This window comes from Schistocerca nitens, chromosome 5 (assembly GCF_023898315.1).
Source record: "Schistocerca nitens isolate TAMUIC-IGC-003100 chromosome 5, iqSchNite1.1, whole genome shotgun sequence".
NCBI classification, from domain to species: Eukaryota; Metazoa; Arthropoda; class Insecta; order Orthoptera; family Acrididae; genus Schistocerca; species Schistocerca nitens.
In genome coordinates this window covers 320,077,158-320,094,973 of record NC_064618.1, presented here as the reverse complement: position 1 = coordinate 320,094,973, position 17,816 = coordinate 320,077,158, and the positions used below count along the sequence as shown (strand labels likewise).

Below are 17,816 nucleotides of genomic sequence, written 5' to 3'. Positions count from 1 at the left end.
CCTACCTGGAGTTTCCATTGTTTGATTTAGTATACATGTTGTAAAGAAATGATAGAAACATAATTTATTGATGTAGTATGTGCCTTCTTCATTGTAAGTAGCAATCTGTCTTTTCCTACAATGTTAACATGTATGCTACATATTTATCATTTTAGAAAATGGGATATGTTATATTTTTATTATAAATAAACGTAACTGACAATGATTTACAAACTTCACTGTTGTATATGCTTCTGCAGTTGCAAAGCAATTTTGTCACTTGCTCTGTTCTGACAAATTAGACAATGAATGCGTGTCATTATTGCTTTATCCAGTGGAGTGTACGCTAATGTGGAACTTTCTGACAAATTAAAACTGTTTGCTGGACCAAAGCTCGAGCACAGCACCTTTGCCTTTCACAGGCAAATGCTCTACTGACTGAGCTACCCAAGCATGATTCGTGACCTGCCTCACAGGAAGAAGAAAAGAGAAACTGGAGGAAGTAAATCTGTGAGCGTGGATTGTGAGTCGTTCTTGGGTAGCTCATTTGGTAGAGCACTAGCCTGCAACAGGCAAAGGTCTTGTGTCTTGGTGTTTTAATCTTCCACAAAGTTTCCTTTCTGATCATTGTTGTAACTGTAGTAGTCAGCAATATATTGTTGTTGTTAAAGAGTAAGATTTTTTTAAAGTGAGGTGGGTCGAGACAGAAGACAGTATTGAAAACGTCATTTCCTGCACTGCAACTTGCTGTTTGTTCACTATGTAAAAGGAGTAAGGCAATAATACTCTGAAAGGAGGGCTCCATGCAGAAATAGCAAAATGGCTGGGTGGAGGTGCTACATAGTTGGGTGTGAGAAAAGTCTGCAGGCAGTATGAAGAATCTAGGTCAACCAAAACTGCTGCAAGAACCTCCAGAAAACCAATACTGACTGGCATAGAACCTGCCGCCTTTCTCGGTGAGATCATCGGCATACTGCAAAAGATGTAAATGCTACCTGGAAGACTTCAGGGGTTGAAGTTTCTGATCGAACAATCAGGCGAAACAATGTGAAAAAGGTTTGCGAACGAGGACGTGAAGAAAGATGCCTTATCTGAACAAAATGCAGACGCAGAAACTTATGGGGAATGGATGCAAAAAGACTGCTAGAGTCCTTTGGAGCGAGGCATTGGGCGTCTGCAGTGTTAGAAGGCACCGTTAAAGGCAAAAAGTACCAAACAGTAGTCTTGGTGTTGAAATTGCTGCCCTCTATCCGTGATTTGTTTCAAGGTAGCAACGATCGGTGCATATTTCAGCAAGACAGTGCGTCATTTCTGATCAGCCAGAAAATTATCATCACAAACCTAATATCGACATAAACCCATCTAGTCGATAGCAGTTTTGACCTGGTGAGGAATGACTGTTAGAGAGACACACTCGTGGTGGATGCAGAATCAGTGACAATGCTGGTCATGTGTAGAACGGCGGATGGGCGCATCCTATCTGAATTTGACTGATGGCACATGGTGACAGCCCAGAGGCTAGTCACGCGGACTTCGGAAACTTTAAGACTTGTCGGGTGTTTTAGGAGTGATGTGGTGAGTGTCTTCAACGCATGGTGAAACCATGTCTAGACGTCGTGGGTTGGGCGGCTACCCCTCATTATTGACGTCGGACGTCGTAGGCTGGGCAGAATGGTAAAACAGGGCAGGCGGAACTAACATCAGACTTTAATGTTGGGGAGTACAAGTGTGTCTCAATATACAGTGCAATGAACACCTCTAATGATGATCCCTCATAGCCAATGACCCATTCATGTGCCAGTTTTAACACCAAGACATCTGCAACTACAACTGAAACGAGCATGTGACCATCGACACTGTATGTTAGCAGATTTGCAGAGCATTGCACGGTCTGATGAATCCCGATACCTTCTGCATTATGTCCAAGGCATAGCGCTAATCCATCGTCTTCCAGGGGAACAACTTCTTGACACCTGTACTGCAGGAAAGCGACAAGCTGGCGGCGGCTCCATTACGCTCTGGGAAACATTCACGTGGGCATTCATGGGTCCAGTGGAGCTCCTGCAAGGCACCATAACGGCGAAGGAATTTCTACACTGGTTGCAGACCACGTGAGGCCTTCATGACGATCATGTTTCCGCAGAGCAATGGCATTTTTCAACAAGATAATGCGCCGTTTCACAAGCCCAGGAATCTGACGGAGTGGTTCGAGGAACACGGCGGCGAGCTCCAATTGATGTGCTGGCTCCCCCAACTCGCCAGATCTGAACACGACCAAACACATCTGGGATGTGATAGAATATGGCGTCAGAGCTCTTTGCCCCCTTCCCAGAATTCACGGGAATTAGATGACTTGTGTGTGTAGATGTGGTGCCAGCTCCCTCCAGCCACCTACCAAAGCCTCATTGCTTCCAGGCCATGACGCGTCATCACGTAGACGTACAGGCTATTAGGTACTGTCAGTGGTCATAATGCTCTGGATGATCAGTGCGTCACTTACAGCACTATAGTGTGCTTGCTGACATAGCCCGGCAACAGACCCGACCTCATCCCGAATGAGAACTTATGGTCTAGGCTGAAAATTATGGTTTCGTGACGGAATCCCAGTAACAGATGGATCTGATTGAGGCCATCGTCAGCTCACGTGTTAGAGAGATCACACCAGTTTTCCGACATTCGGTAAACTTGACGTCGCGCAGAATCGAGGCGATAATAAAGTCAAAATGATGAAAGATGAAATACTGCGCAACATTCCAATAATCTCTGTATCAAATAATTCGTAACGTCCCAAACTAATTCGGTTGCGAGTATTTTGCTAGATTTTTAAATTTTTTAATATATAAACTGAGCGTTTCAGACAGCAGACATTAGGACATGTTTCCTGAAAATTGGTGGAAATTACAATGTTCACTTCAGCTAAAATAAGTTCCTGAATGCAGTATTCGATGAATTTCTTCAAAGTGTCCAGAATAAATGCCACTACTGTATAGAGATGGTAATGATCACAGTGGCAGCGTACAAGATTTGTTTCACAACCTTTCCAAAAAAAATATAGGGCTACTGATACGAACATAATTCTTCAACAAGTTAAGAAACGGTTACACTCTCTCTGTATCAAAAGCAGATACTTCGCAGATAATAACTTGGTAACAAACTGTAAATCAAATGTTGTAGTACCGTTACGCTTCAATCGTATTTAGTAAATGTTTAAATTTATAATGTGATGACACGTACCAGTATTTGTACCACCAGTGAATATCCACGCACCAGTTGTCTTCGCTGCTTTTAGAAGTCCCTTTCTCAGAACTTTCTTTAGCTTTGGCTGCAGTTCAAAGTTAGCCTTACCACCTTGTACCGTGATCAGCAGCTTTGGCAACTCAAGACTCCATTCACGAGTGAATAATTGCACTATCAGCTCAGGTCTTGTGTCGTATGCGAGGCGCACGTACTGAAAACAACACGAACACCATCAGAAACAGTAAGAACAAGAAGATGAAGAAGAAATAAAGAAATACATTTGCGAAACTGACGCATTAAACAGTTTTTAAGCAGATTTTTTAAAATCATTACCAAAATCTATAGTCACTGTAAAGCATAGACTATAGGCCTACACACTCTGGTAGCTCAACATTCGTGCGAAATGTCAAATAACGATTTAATAACGTCTGCGCGCTAACAGGAATATCAACTCGAAATTTTATGTCACAAATCATTATTAATTGATATGTTTGTTTTTCTATTTCTTCCAGAAAATATTCATTACTCTATGCGTTGACAAGATCGTAGAATATGATCACAGCATAAAGTGATACTCTCCAGCGTTTCACACTGCTCGAATACCTTCCAATCAGCACATCGCCTTAATCGATAACAAGTTTTCCTTTCTTGATTACAGACAGTGCTTTACTGAGAAGCTGTTGTCATTTGGTTTGCAGTAGTCCTACACTATGAGCATCAGCATCAATTTTTTTTTTTTTTTTTTAACTTCTTGATTGCTATGTTCCTTGCCAAAGGTCTACTCTGAAGCCGCAGCGCTAAATCTCCTGTAGGGTTCCGAGATTCAAACTGAAATTTAAGATAAAACTATCCCAGAACAATGCCAATTATCCCTAGGAGAACAATTCATGGTAGGGATCCTCCACGGTATTCAGAAGAAACTTTTAAAGAAACAGAAACTAATGTACAGGGTGGTTATAATTAAACTTGCGCTACTTGAAAAACTAGAGATCGTCTGACAATGAAACTTTGTGGAAACATTTGTACGGACATGTGGAAGAGAAATAACGAATATACCATTGAAAGAAACGTATATGAAAATTTGCATACCATGTTTACATTCCAGGTTATTCATGTTGCTCACTGTGACAACCATGCGCATCCATGAAGCATGGAACCGCAGTAGAGACTCCTTTCCACAACTGTTCGCAGCTCTTTCCGAACGGTGGACAGTTCTGCTGTCCTGACACAGCTCGTGCGCTACTAGAAGATCGCACATTGCGTCCAGCATTCTCAGCTATGGCGATAGGAACTTGTTCAACAATTTATGGGACAATTGGCCGTTTTCCCAAATCACCGTTTAATTCGAACTTCCGAATCATGCTCTTCAACTCTGATGTGGGAAGAAGAGCTCTTCGTATTCCTTTAGCGCATCGATGCTCTCGCGGAGAACAGCAGCACTATTGCTGTTTTGATTTTAAAAAATCTTTACGAGTAAAGCCCTGCTCACCTTGTCCAGACCCCTGCTGACTGTCAGTAACTGTAAAGCACATTGAAGCTTGTGTTTCAACCCTACTTCGCCGTTCCAGTACCAGGGCCTGACGGCAAGTCATGTCACTAACACTACTAACAACGCAAATCCTGCAACGCACAGCATGAACAGTATTCTCATAAAGTTGGGTACCAACACGGTAAATAGTTTTTCATCTACTCTTTCTCAGTACCGAAAGTGTGATTATAACCACCTTGTGTAATGTGTAGGTATACAACAAAGTGTAGGGTTATAGATAGGGAGATATTGAAAAAAACACGTATAGCTGTTAAGGGGATAATGCGTGAAGTTTTCAACGGCTATCGTATCGGGATATTACCAAATAATCTCTCACAAAACCCAAAGCTATTCTGGTCATACGTTAAGGCAGGTAGTGGTACTACTAAATATAGTGTCCAGGCACTATGGACAAGACTGGAACTGAAACTGAGGGGGCCGGCCGGAGTGGCCGTGCGGTTCTAGGTGCTACAGTCTGGAGCCGAGCGACCGCTACGGTCACGGGTTCGAATCCTGCTTCGGGCATGGATGTGTGTGATGTCCTTAGGTTAGTTAGGTTTAATTAGTTCTAAGTTCTAGGCGACTGATGACCTCAGAAGTTAAGTCGCATAGTGCTCAGAGCCATTTGAAACTGAGGGTAGCAAAGCAAAGGCAGAATTGCTGAACTCCATTTTCAAATGTTGCTTTTCAACTAATATGCAGAACTGCCCTAGAGTACTTCTCGCATCAGTGCAAAGATTAATGATATAAATACGAGGGTGATTTGAAAAGTTCTCGGTACGGAATAGAAAAAAGTACTTACGTCACTGAAACTATTTTTATTTTTCAATGTAGTCTCCTTGTAGATTAATTCACTTGGTTCCAGTGCCTTGATCCCATCTCAAAAATAAGTTTCCTCCAGGCCTGCAAAATAGTTGTCAACTCCGGCTATCAATTCTTTGTTTGAACATTTGAAGTGAATCTTAGTCCACCAAGAAAAACTTTCAGTTTAGGAAAGATACGGAAGTCTGACAGAGCCATATCAGGTGAATAAGGCGGGTGTGGCAACAATTCATACCTTAGTTCGTGTAATTTTGCCATGGCAACGGCACATGGGTGCGGGAGCGCATTGTCTTGGTGGAAAATGACTTTCTTCCTCGCTGAACCTGGCCTTTGTTCGCGTATCTTTTGGTGCAGTTTGTCCAGGAGGTTAGCATAGTTTCTCCAGTAATTGTTTGCCCAGTGGAGAGATAATCTACAAACAGAATCCCCTTCGCATCCCAGAACACTGACGCCGTGATCTTTCCCGTCGAAGGAATTGTCTTTGCTTTCTTTGGTGGCAGAGAATCAGCATGTTTCCATTGCTCTGAGTGTTGTTTTGTCTCTGGGGTATAGTAGTGCATCTGTGGTCACAAACTGGTGCAAAATATCTTGTTCGTTTCTCCTAACACGGGCCAAACATTGTTCCGATATGCCCATTCTCATGCGCTTTTTATCCAGCGTCAAGAGTCGTGGCATCCATCTTGCAGATAACTTTTACATTTCTAATTATTCAGTTAAAATCTGATATACACTTTCAGATGATTTCTGGCAAGCGTGAGCAATTTCACGCACTTTCAATCGGCGATCCTCCATGACCATTTTGTGCACTTTTGCAATGATTTGTAGAGTAGTGACACGTCTTGGCCGACCACAGCGCGGATCATCAGCTAAACTCTCCTGACCAAATTTAAATTCATTTGTCCATTTGGCAACAGTTGCATATGAAGGAGCAGAGTCCCCCAGTGTATCCTGGAAATCGGAATGAATGACCTTTGCTTTCATACCTTTCTTTACCAAGTACTTAATCACTACTCGAATATCTATTTTTTCCATCTTCGCAAATCGCTATACGGGAACAACAACAGAGCCACGTCACCGCCAAAGCTCTCTTCCAAGAGCACTGACGTGGCACGTATTTACAGGCAATAGTCCAATGAATATCACGTGAACAACTCGTTGCACTAGCGCTGACCTCTCGTGTGATTCCGAGAACTTTTCAAACCACACTCGCATTACTGTCAACGATATTGAAAAACAGCTGAAATTGCTAAAACTGAACAAAGTACCAATGCTACATGGAGTCACTATCAGGTTCTACAGGGTGTTACAAAAAGGTACTGCCAAACTTTCAGGAAACATTCCTCACACACAAATAAAGAAAAGATGTTATGTGGACATGTGGTCGGAAACGCTTAATTTCCATGTTAGAGCTCATTTTAGTTTCGTAAGTATGTACTGTACTTCCTCGATTCACTGCCAGTTGGTCCAATTGAAGGAAGGTAATGTTGACTTCGGTGCTTGTGTTGACATGCGACTCATTGCTCTACAGTACTAGCATCAAGCACAAGAGTACGTAGCATCAACAGGTTAGTGTTCATCACGAACGTGGTTTTGCAGTCAGTGCAAAGTTTACAAATGCGGAGTTGGCAGATGCCCATTTGATGTGTGGATTAGCGCGGGGCAATAGCTGTGACGCGGTACGTTTGTATCGAGACAGATTTCCAGAACGAAGGTGTCCCGACAGGAAGACGTTCGAAGCAATTGATCGGCGTTTTAGGGAGCACGGAACATTCCAGCCTATGACTCGCGACTGGGGAAGATCTAGAACGACGAGGACACCTGCAATGGACGAGGCAATTCTTCGTGCAGTTGACAATAACCCTAATGTCAGCATCAGAGAAGTTGCTGCTGTACAAGGTAATGTTGACCACGTCACTGTATGGAGAGTGCTACGGGAGAACCAGTTGTTTCCGTACCATGTACAGCGTGTGCAGGCACTATCAGCAGCTGATTGGCCTCCACGGGTACACTTCTGCGAATGGTTCATCCAACAATGTGTCAATCCTCATTTCAGTGCAAATGTTCTCTTTACGGATGAGGCTTCATTCCAACGTGATCAAATTGTAAATTTTCACAATCAACATGTGTGGGCTGACGAGAATCCGCACGCAATTGTGCAATCACGCCATCAACACAGATTTTCTGTGAACGTTTTGAGCAGGCATTGTTGGTGATGTCTTGATTGGGCCCCATGTTCTTCCACCTACGCTCAATGGAGCAAGTTACCATGATTTCATACGGGATACTCTACCTGTGCTGCTAGAACATGTGCCTTTACAAGTACGACACAACGTGTGGTTCATGCACGATGGAGCTCCTGCACATTTCAGTCGAAGTGTTCGTACGCTTCTCAACAACAGATTCGATGACCGATGGATTAGTAGAGGCGAACTAATTCCATGGTCTCCACGCTCTCCTGACCTCAACCCTCTTGACTTTCATTTATGGGGGCATTTGAAAGCTCTTGTCTACGTAACCCCGGTACCAAATGTAGAGACTCTTCGTGCTCGTATTGTGAACGGCTGTGATACAATACGCCATTCTCCAGGGCTGCATCAACGCATCAGGGATTCCATGCGACGGTGGGTGGATGCATGTATTCTCGCTAACGGAGGACATTTTGAACATTTCCTGTAACAAAGTGTTTGAAGTCACGTTGGTACGTTCTGTTGCTGTGTGTTTCCATTCCATGATTAATGTGATTTGAAGAGAAGTAATAAAATGAGCTCTAACATGGAAAGTAAGCGTTTCCGGACACATGTCCACATAACATATTTTATTTCTTTGTGTGTGAGGAATGTTTCCTGAAAGTTTGGCCGTACCTTTTTGTAGCACCCTATATAAGAATCAGCGGCTGAGTTAGCCCCTCTTTTAACCACAATACGCTGTAGATTCATTTGACAAGAAACTATGTCAAGTAGTTTGAAGAAAGCACAGGTTACAGTAGTCTACAAGAAGGGCAGCAGAACGATCCACAAAACTACCGTTCAATATCCTTGACATCCATTTGTTGCAGAATCTTAGAACATAATCTGAGCTCAAACGTAATGAGAATTATCCCCTCCATGGCAACCAGCAAGAATTCCGAAAACATAGTTCATGTAAAACCCTACTCGCACTTTTCTCACATGAAGTACTGAAAGCCAATGGTCAAGGCAGTTAGCTAGATGCAGTATTCCTCGATTTCCGAAAAGCATTTACGCTTATTATCAACAGTAAGATAGTATGGGGTATCAAGGTAAATTTGTGACAGGACTGAAAATTTTTTGGTAGGGGAGATGCAGCAAGTTATCTTGGATAGAGAGCGTTAACAAGTCTAGAAGTGGCTTCGAGTGTGCCCCAGAAAAGTGTGTTGGTGTGTTGGGTCCATTGCTGTTCGTGTTGTATTTTAATAACTTTGCAAACAATATCAGTAGTAAAATGGTTCAAATGGCTCTGAGCACTATGGGACTCAACTTCTGAGGTCATTAGTCCCCTAGAACTTAGAACTAGTTAAACCTAACTAACCTAAGGACATCACAAACATCCATGCCCGAGGCAGGATTCGAACCTGCGACCGTAGCGGTCCTGCGGTTCCAGACTGCAGCGCCTTTAACCGCACGGCCACTTCGGCCGGCAATATCAGTAGTAACCTCAGACTATTTGCAGATGATAAGGTTGTCTATAATTAGGCATGACAGCACTTAAATTGCAGACTCCGGACATAGCCTTCGAAAACCTCGGACATTTGAGTCAAATCGGATTATTTTCCCGGACACGTACAGCTTGTCGACGGTAAGTTGTTTTTTTAACATAAACGAACGAAATTACCTACGCTCCAGCCCTCATTGTGTGAATTTTAACTAAGATTTATTAAAAACTACGTATTTATTTCGAGTCAACCTAATATCTCCATGCACAAAAAAGGTCCCGGTTTACCCCGGACTGCTGTATAAAAAAAGACCAAGACGGCCTCGAAGCTAGGACAAATCCGGGGAAACTCGGATTTGTGGCAGCCCTATCTGTTAATGAAGTACTGCCTCGAAACAGCTGCACAAATACTGAGCCAGATCTTGATAATATTTCAAAGTGGTGCAAAGTTGGCGACTATATTTAAATACTCGTACATGTAAAATTTTTCAGTTCGCAAAACGAAAACATACAGTGAAGAGCCAAAGAAACTGGTACACCTGCCTAATATCATATAGGGCCCCCGTGAGCACGCAGAAGTGCCGCGACACGACGTGGCATGGATTCGACTAATGGCTGAAGTAGTGCTGGAGGGAACCGACACCATGAATCCTGCAAGGCTGTCCATAAATCCGTAAGAGTACGAAGGGGTGGAGAGCTCTTCTGAACAGCACGTTGCAAGGCATCCCAGATATGCTCAGTAATGTTCACGTCTGGGCAGTTTGGTGGCTAGCGGAAGTGTTTAAACTCAGAAGAGTGTTCCTAGAGCCACTCTGTAGCAATTCTGGATGTGTGGAGTGTCGCATTGTCCTGCTGGAATAACCAAAGTCAGTCGGAATGCACAGTGGGCACGAACGGATACAGGTGATCAGACAGGACGCTTACGTACGTGTCACCTGTCAGAGTTGTATCTTTGACGTATCAGGGGTCCCGTATCACTCCAACTGCACACGCCCCACACCATTACAGAGCCTCCACCAGCTTCAACAGTCCCCTACTGACATGCAGATTCCATGGATTTATGAGGTTGTCTCCATACCCGTACACTCCATCCGCTCAATAGAATTTGAAACGAGACTCGTCCGACCAGGCCTCATGTTTCCAATCATTAACAGTCCCGTGTCGGTGTTGACAGGCCCATGCGAGGCGTAAAGCTTTGTGTCCTGCAGTCATCAAGAGTATATCAGTGGGCCTTTGTCTCCGAAAGCCCATATCGATGAAGTTTCGTTGAATGGTTCGCACGCTGACGCATGTTGACGGCCCAGCAGTGAAATCTGCAGCAATCTGCTGAATGGTTGCTCTTCTGTGACGTTGAACGATTCTCTTCAGTCGTCGTTGGTCCCGTTCTTGTAGGATCTTTTACCGACCTCAGGGATGTCGGAGATTTGATGATTTACCAGATTCCTGATATTCACGGTACACTCGTGAAACGGTCGTACGGGAAAATCCTCACTTCATCCCTACCTCGGAGATGCTGCGTCCCATCGCTCGTGTGCTCGTGTGTCACGTTCAGACTCACTTCAATCTTGATAACCTGCCATTGTAGCAGCAGTAACCCATCTAACAACTGCGCCACACACTTGTTGTCTTCTATAGGCGCTGCCGATCGCAGCGCCGTATTCTGCCTGTTTGCATATCTCTGTATTTGAATACGCATTCCTATATCAGCGCTGCGTGTAGAATTCTGTGACTACGACATCAATGAGTCACAACGTGAATCGGTCAACTCATACAAATGGATATAAAATGAAACAATCATGTAGGCTCAGGAGTAGGTAAAGCAGGTGGCGACCGCGGTTCATTGGTATAATACTAAGGAAATGCAGTCTGTCTGAAAAGAAGATTGCTTACAAAACTCTCGTGTGATCCATCCTACAATAATGATCTAGTGTTGGGACTGGTACCATATAAATGCAACAGCGATACTGAACTTATGCAGAGTAGGGCATATTTGCTGGACCCAAGGGAGAATCTCATGGAGATGGTGAAGAAACTGGACTGGCAGACACTATCCCTCCCCAGAAAATTGTTTTTATCCCGAGAAGCTCGCTCGTAAACGTTCAATAACCAATTTTAAGTGATGAATCTAGGAATATACTAAATCCTTTGTGTGCTGCTCCCACAGGGTTCGTGAAGACAAGATTAGATTACTTAACAAAGCGCACAGAGGCGTTTTAGCACTCGTTCTTTCCGCAGTCCATGCTTGAATGAAGGGGGAGAAGCAAGATGGGTGCTAATTGTGCCCTGGGGCAAGTACCTTAAGTAAGCCCCCTTCCCTCTTCTGCATTCCTCCTGCATGCCCCCCACATTCCCAACCCAACAGAACGTCGCCCACATATCGTTTCTCACCGTTGTAGCATGCTGAGACCAAAAAAGTCGCAGATGTTCTCGGCTCTTTCTAAATACAGGGTTCCCTCTGTAGGCCTTTCAAGAACTAGATTCAAATTGTAACTAAACTTTTCTTTTATATACCTTTGTACACGCCACTCTCAGTGAATGCTCCGTCATAGCCTTTGCCAAAACACTCGCTCATATCTTGTCCTTTCCCTTTTACAGAATCAATTAACTGATGTTCGAGACTTACCTTCGTCCTGGGTGTAGGAGGTAAATTATTCTCATATTTTCACTTATGAACAATTTCCAAAACAATCTTTGATTATTTTAACATGGCGAAAGACTTGTCTTGACTGATCTGTTTTACTAACTTTTTCATTTTTCCTTCCCACTTTAACTTTTCCTTATTTCTTTCCTTTGGGCGTCAATGCCACCTCATTCTCGGAGGGCATTGCCCCTAATGCCAAAAAAAAAAGAAAAAAAATGGTTCAAATGGCTCTGAGCACTATGGGACTTAACATCTATGGTCATCAGTCCCCTAGAACTTAGAACTACTTAAACCTAACCAACCTAAGGACAGCACACAACACCCAGTCATCACGAGGCAGAGAAAATCCCTGACCCCGCCGGGAATCGAACCCGGGAACCCGGGCCCTTAATGCCACAACCCAATTACGCTCCCCCTATTATCGCTGGATAAATTCTTTAATTGTACGCTGATTATTTTCCGCATTTCCTCTTATTGTTAGAGTAAACGACACAAATAGCGACGTGACGAAGTTCTCAAAAATACAGGAGTCTCATCATCTGCCCACGTCGTTGCTTAGCATCAGTTGAAAGCATGTTGAAAAGCGAGCAAAACAAATGTTTCTGTTGGTAAGCCATCCACTGGTATCTAATTTCTGTCAGTTCTTGGCACCCAAAACATGGTCTTGTTCAAATAGACGGGACCTTTTGGCGGACGCATAACATAAATTCTCATACGTACGTGTGTTTAATGAATATGGAGATCTCCGACACAGCAGCTATATTCAGGATGATTTGATTTTGCACACCAGTCTTCCAGACTGTTTAGCAACGTTTTTTCGGCGGCAGTTCGTGTTGGAGAGACATGAATTTTCTAAATCTTATAATTAGAGAAAAACCGCAATGTTATAAATTACACGTGCTCCTACGAAGTTGCAATGCCACGTACTTTCTGTAGTCGCTGGTACAATGAATGTTCGGCAAGCTGAGTATATCATCATGGTGTGTTCAAACACACGCTTTACATGCACATATCGTAATAAATAAGATTTCTAAGGCATTATAGACGGATTTCATGCATTAAGCTGCATTTTCACCAGAACACTTATTTGCGTTTTAAACCATGGGCATTTTAGTAATGGTATGAAATCAGATTTTAAATAATATCTGTTTACGTTTTATTAAATATGGTGGATCCGCTTTATTGTCTTTGGGCCATAGCAGTCGTACCGTCAGTACCAGCACAGTGTACCCACATTTTCTTGGCTTTTCCTCTCCGTAGTACTGAATTGGTGTACTCAGCTGGAATTTGAGCTGATAATTCCTCTCGCTGACAACACTGGTGATTAATTATGTCATGTTGTGCGTCATATGTTCAAATGTGTGTGGAATCTTATGGGACTTAACTGCTAAGGTCATCAGTCCCTAAGCTTACACACTACTTAACCTAAATTATCCTAAGGACAAACACACACACCCACGCCCGAGGGAGGACTCGAACCTCCGCCGGGACCAGCCGCACAGCCCATGACTGCAGCGCCCTAGACCGCTCGGCTAATCCCGCGCGGCTTGTGCGTCATAGGCCCGACGCTATTGGCATCAGCAAGGGAAATCTAGGGTGACCGCTGCCCTTCCCCTTCCCCCCCCCCCCCTACCCGGATTCTGGAGTTATGTATGAGTTCCGTTAACGGGCCACAGAGCAAGTGTCACAATGTAAGTACGGAAACGTCATTCTTGTGGGTACAAAATGTAGACTCCAATAGATTGCCTTTTCATCAGTACTGTGAATATTTTCTTGCGTAGTGGAAATAATTTGAAGGGTATGTTGATGACGGTAAATCTGCGCATCAACGTTTGTAAACTTTGTAATTCACCGTATTTCAGCACAATAAAATAATTTGGGAACGAAGTAGCTCAGCGCGTAGCGCAACTGGATGGTAATCAAGTCGTTGGTTCGAATTTCGCTAGTAGCATAAATTTCTTTTACTTACTATTTCCTCTATAGGCAAGGAGAACATTATTTCTCTACAATCTTTTCACTGCAATCAGATTTAGAAATGCTATCATAACATCCTTCGACCTATCACTAAAAAATCCGACTAAAGCTCGTTAAGTGTTTCTGAGTGGAAACGTAGTTAGGCAAGAGAGTATTTCTTATCCCGAAATCTGAAGTAGCTGTTTAGTACTGGTGAAATTACGCTTTCATCGAGATCTGCGTAATTTAATGTGCTCCCATGTCATCAATAGACTGTGCGCATAGCACAATGACAGGGCATAAATTGCGGCAATTTGTATCTTTGTTGCCTTAACTAGCCGGCCGGGGTGGCCGAGCGGTTCTAGGCGCTACAGTCTGGAACCGCGTGACCGCTGCGGTCGCAGGTTCGAATCCTGCCTTGGGCATGGGTGTTTGTGATGTCCTTAGGTTAGTTAGGTTTAAGTAGTTCTAAGTTCAAGGGTACTGATGACCACAGCAGTTAAGTCCCCTAGTGCTCAGAGCCATTTGAACCATTTTGTTGCCTTAACTATAGATCGATTTAAAGAACAGCGAGCGGGTTGGGCTGCTCCTGCCAGCAGCGTACCAGTGGGAGAGAACCTGCCATTGTCGCCTATCAGTCTTGTCACTCCAACTGCGCCAAGCTTTACACCTGTCAATTCTCAGAGATCCGTTGCAGTTGGAGATTCGTCGAAGGTATATTTCCATGTCTTACGATATTTCATGAAAGCAATCGAAAGAGGGGAGAGACTATCGAAATCTACACCATACGCAAATTTGAGATTTTTGCCTTATCTTTGTAGAAGACGAAGGCTTTAAACTTCAGGATTCTTAAGAGTTAAATACTGAGAAAATTACAAGAAAAAAAAGTAATCAGAATATTATACATATAAAACGCAGTGAGATACGCAACTTTGGTAAGATCAATCGTTGAGCGAGATGTTCCCATCACCAACAAAGAAAATAGTATTTCAGAAAGTTCAATACAACACGCTGAGTCTGAAGCTGTCTCCTGGATGGAAAAAAATCACCCTAAATATGCTACAATGAAGAGCAGATTTCAGAAATGCTTAGGCACAATACAGAGATCTACGTCATATGTGATTTTTTGAGATAAAGACTTTAAACAGATTTTCTAGTGCCAATGGAGAGCGGGGTGCTGTTAAGGGCTGCCTGCAGCTAGTACTCGTCGTAACTTTGGATTTCATACGCCAGTTGTCAACTACTTTAAATCAGACTACAGATCACTTAACCTCGCAATTGTTTTCACATGTAGTTACATCTGACTTTTCACAGTATTTTGTTTCTGCTTTTCTAATTCTTCATGTTGTGAAAGGCTGCGATTTTTAGCTGAGAATGTAGCAGAGGTACAATCTGCATTATACTGCAGCTGGCCCAGCGTCAGCACCTGAAGCTATGGGCAGTACTCACACACAAACACCGCAGAAGTGTTGAGTGAACTACTGCCTCTTACAGCTTGATGAATGATAAAGCAGTTCCATGGTCTTATGTAAATTGGAGGTTGAAGGGGCAGAAATTAAAGGGAAGGAAAGGAAATAACGATATTAGTTGCATCGGGACTTTATGCGGAATCAGCGGTGACGAGAGAAAATATGAGCCGCACCGGGACTCAAACCCGGGATTTCCTGCATACTTGGCAGTTGCGTTAATCCCTGCGCGCCTGGACACAGTGCGTGTCGCAATTGCGTGGACTATCTCGACACGCTCCACGACTCACACCTAGCGCCACTTCTACACTGTCCCCATCCATTTCCACTGTGCTCGCTGATTTTAGATTCCCGCTGGAGGTCGAACGTAAATGGGCATCCAGACTGAAGGTTGTGGATTCATTGCCCATCTAGGACGTTTTCGAAAGAACAGACACCACGCATTCATATATTTTTAAAGTCATCAAAAAATGTTCAAATGTGTGTCAAATCTTAAGGGACTTAAGCTGCTAAGTTCATCAGTCCCTAAGCTTACACACTACTTAACCTAAATTATCCTAATGACAAACACACACACCCATGCCCGAGGGAGGAGTCGAACCTCCGCCGGGACCAGCCGCACAGTCCATGACTGCAGCGCCTTAGACCGTCAAAGTCATCGCAGGCGTTACCTAAGATTCCCCAGATAAGGATGGTCACAATAAGCGTTTAGCAAAAGGTTTTATTAAGTTCCTTTTAATTTCATACACGGTGTCCATAAAGTCTCACTATCATTACAAAAAAAGCATAACCTGGAAATTATTAAAGACAGAGAACAGTGGCTGGCTGTAAAACGTTTCGCAGCTCTCGCAGGTTTTTTCCTCTGTCCTTTGTTGCAGGTTTGACTTGGGAGTGCATCAGTATGGCGACATTCCAGGAGAAGGCGCAATGTTTTATCTTGTATGGGGAATTATAGACACCAGTGTGGGAGGGTACGACGGAAAAAAGCGTAATGAGGCCTTTCAAAAAACTTTACAGAGATAGGCAGTGTCAATGTGCTTCCTCGAAGTGGACATCCAACTGTGCCTCAAGCACATGTTAAAAAAGCGCGAACTGCATTTCAACGGAGCCTCCAGAAGTCAGTTCGTCGTGCGTCATGCGAATTGCAGGAATCAGGGTCAACTGTTAATGATGTGTTACATAAAGCCCTTATGTCTTTTTACGTACAAAGTGCAAAAGGTCCGAGCACCGCAGCCAAACGATCGTCCTCTGCGGTAAACTGTAACTTGATCCATCATAGTCTTCCTAAATGCTGGCAATGACTATCTGAAAAAGTGCCTATTTCCAGATGTTTCCAAATTTTTGGACAGTATTAGGATTTGGGGCTCCGAAAACCCACACAACACACGTGAAAACATGCACAGTAGCTCGAGGCTTAGTGTTTGGTGCGGCCTAATGCACGATAAGGTGTTAGACCCATTTTTCTTCCCAGAGAAAGCCATAACGGGAACTTGCTCGAACAGTTCCCGCAACAACAGATAGAAGAACTACTGCCCTCTATCATATTCCAGTATGATGGTGCACCGGCACATTGGTGTTTGAACGTGCAGGAAGTGATGAATGACATTTCCTGAGAGTGGATGCGGCGTGATGTTCCCAACGCCTCGTCCTCGCGCTCTTCCGATGTCACGTCATCAGAATTCTTTTTGTGGGGTTATGTCAAGCATCGCATGTACACAACACTGAGCTGTGATAAAGCTACCCTTCGTGCACGAATCAATGAAGCAATTACAAATGTTGATCCGTACGTGGGCAGAACTCTACATCGCTCTGATGTTCTGCGAGCAACGGGTGGAGTACACATGGAAGAACAGACGTAACAGAAAAACGCTTTGAGAGCCATTAAACGTTTTGCACCAAACCACGGTGCTCTAACTGCAATAGTGCCAAGTTATGACTTCCTGAAATGATGACGAGACTTCATGGATACTTTATATATTGGTTTCGAGAAAATGATACGGAAGCACCATCACTGAAAACGAACATGCCGCCGGCCGCGGTTCTAGGTGCGCAGTCCGGAACCGTGCGACTGCTACGGTCGCAGGTTCGAATCCTGCCTCGGGCATGGATGTGTGTGATGTCCTTAGGTTAGTTAGGTTTAAGTAGTTCTAAGTTCTAGGGGACTGATGACCACAGCTGTTAAGTCCCATAGTGCTCAGAGCCATTTGAACCATTTTTTGAACGAACATGCCAATACGATATTTCACGAAACATTTCGGGGTTTGTTGCAGCCGGTGTCACGTCGAGTTTCGTACTGATGATCAGTGTGAAGCATAAAGAACATCTACATCTACATCTATAGTCTTCAAACCACTGTAAAGTGAATAGCAGAGGGCACGTCCAACTGTATCAGTTATTAGGATTTTTCCTGTTCCATTCGGATGCGAAGCGCGGGAAGAATGGTTGTTTAAATACCTCTGTGCGTTCTGTAGTTAATCTAATATTGTCCTCACGATCCCTATGTGATCGTTTCATAGGGGGT

The 17,816-nt window shown here is 43.7% G+C and overlaps 1 protein-coding gene across 1 annotated transcript in view; it reads right to left on the bottom strand.

Annotated features, from left to right (window-relative positions):
• Positions 1-17,816, bottom strand: part of LOC126260425 (transient receptor potential cation channel trpm) — a 198,932-nt gene that overhangs the window by 115,154 nt on the left and 65,962 nt on the right. The window contains exon 3 of the mRNA XM_049957754.1: positions 3,214-3,427. Coding sequence (XP_049813711.1) covers positions 3,214-3,427 — 214 coding nt within the window. The remainder of the gene's footprint in view (positions 1-3,213; positions 3,428-17,816) is intronic.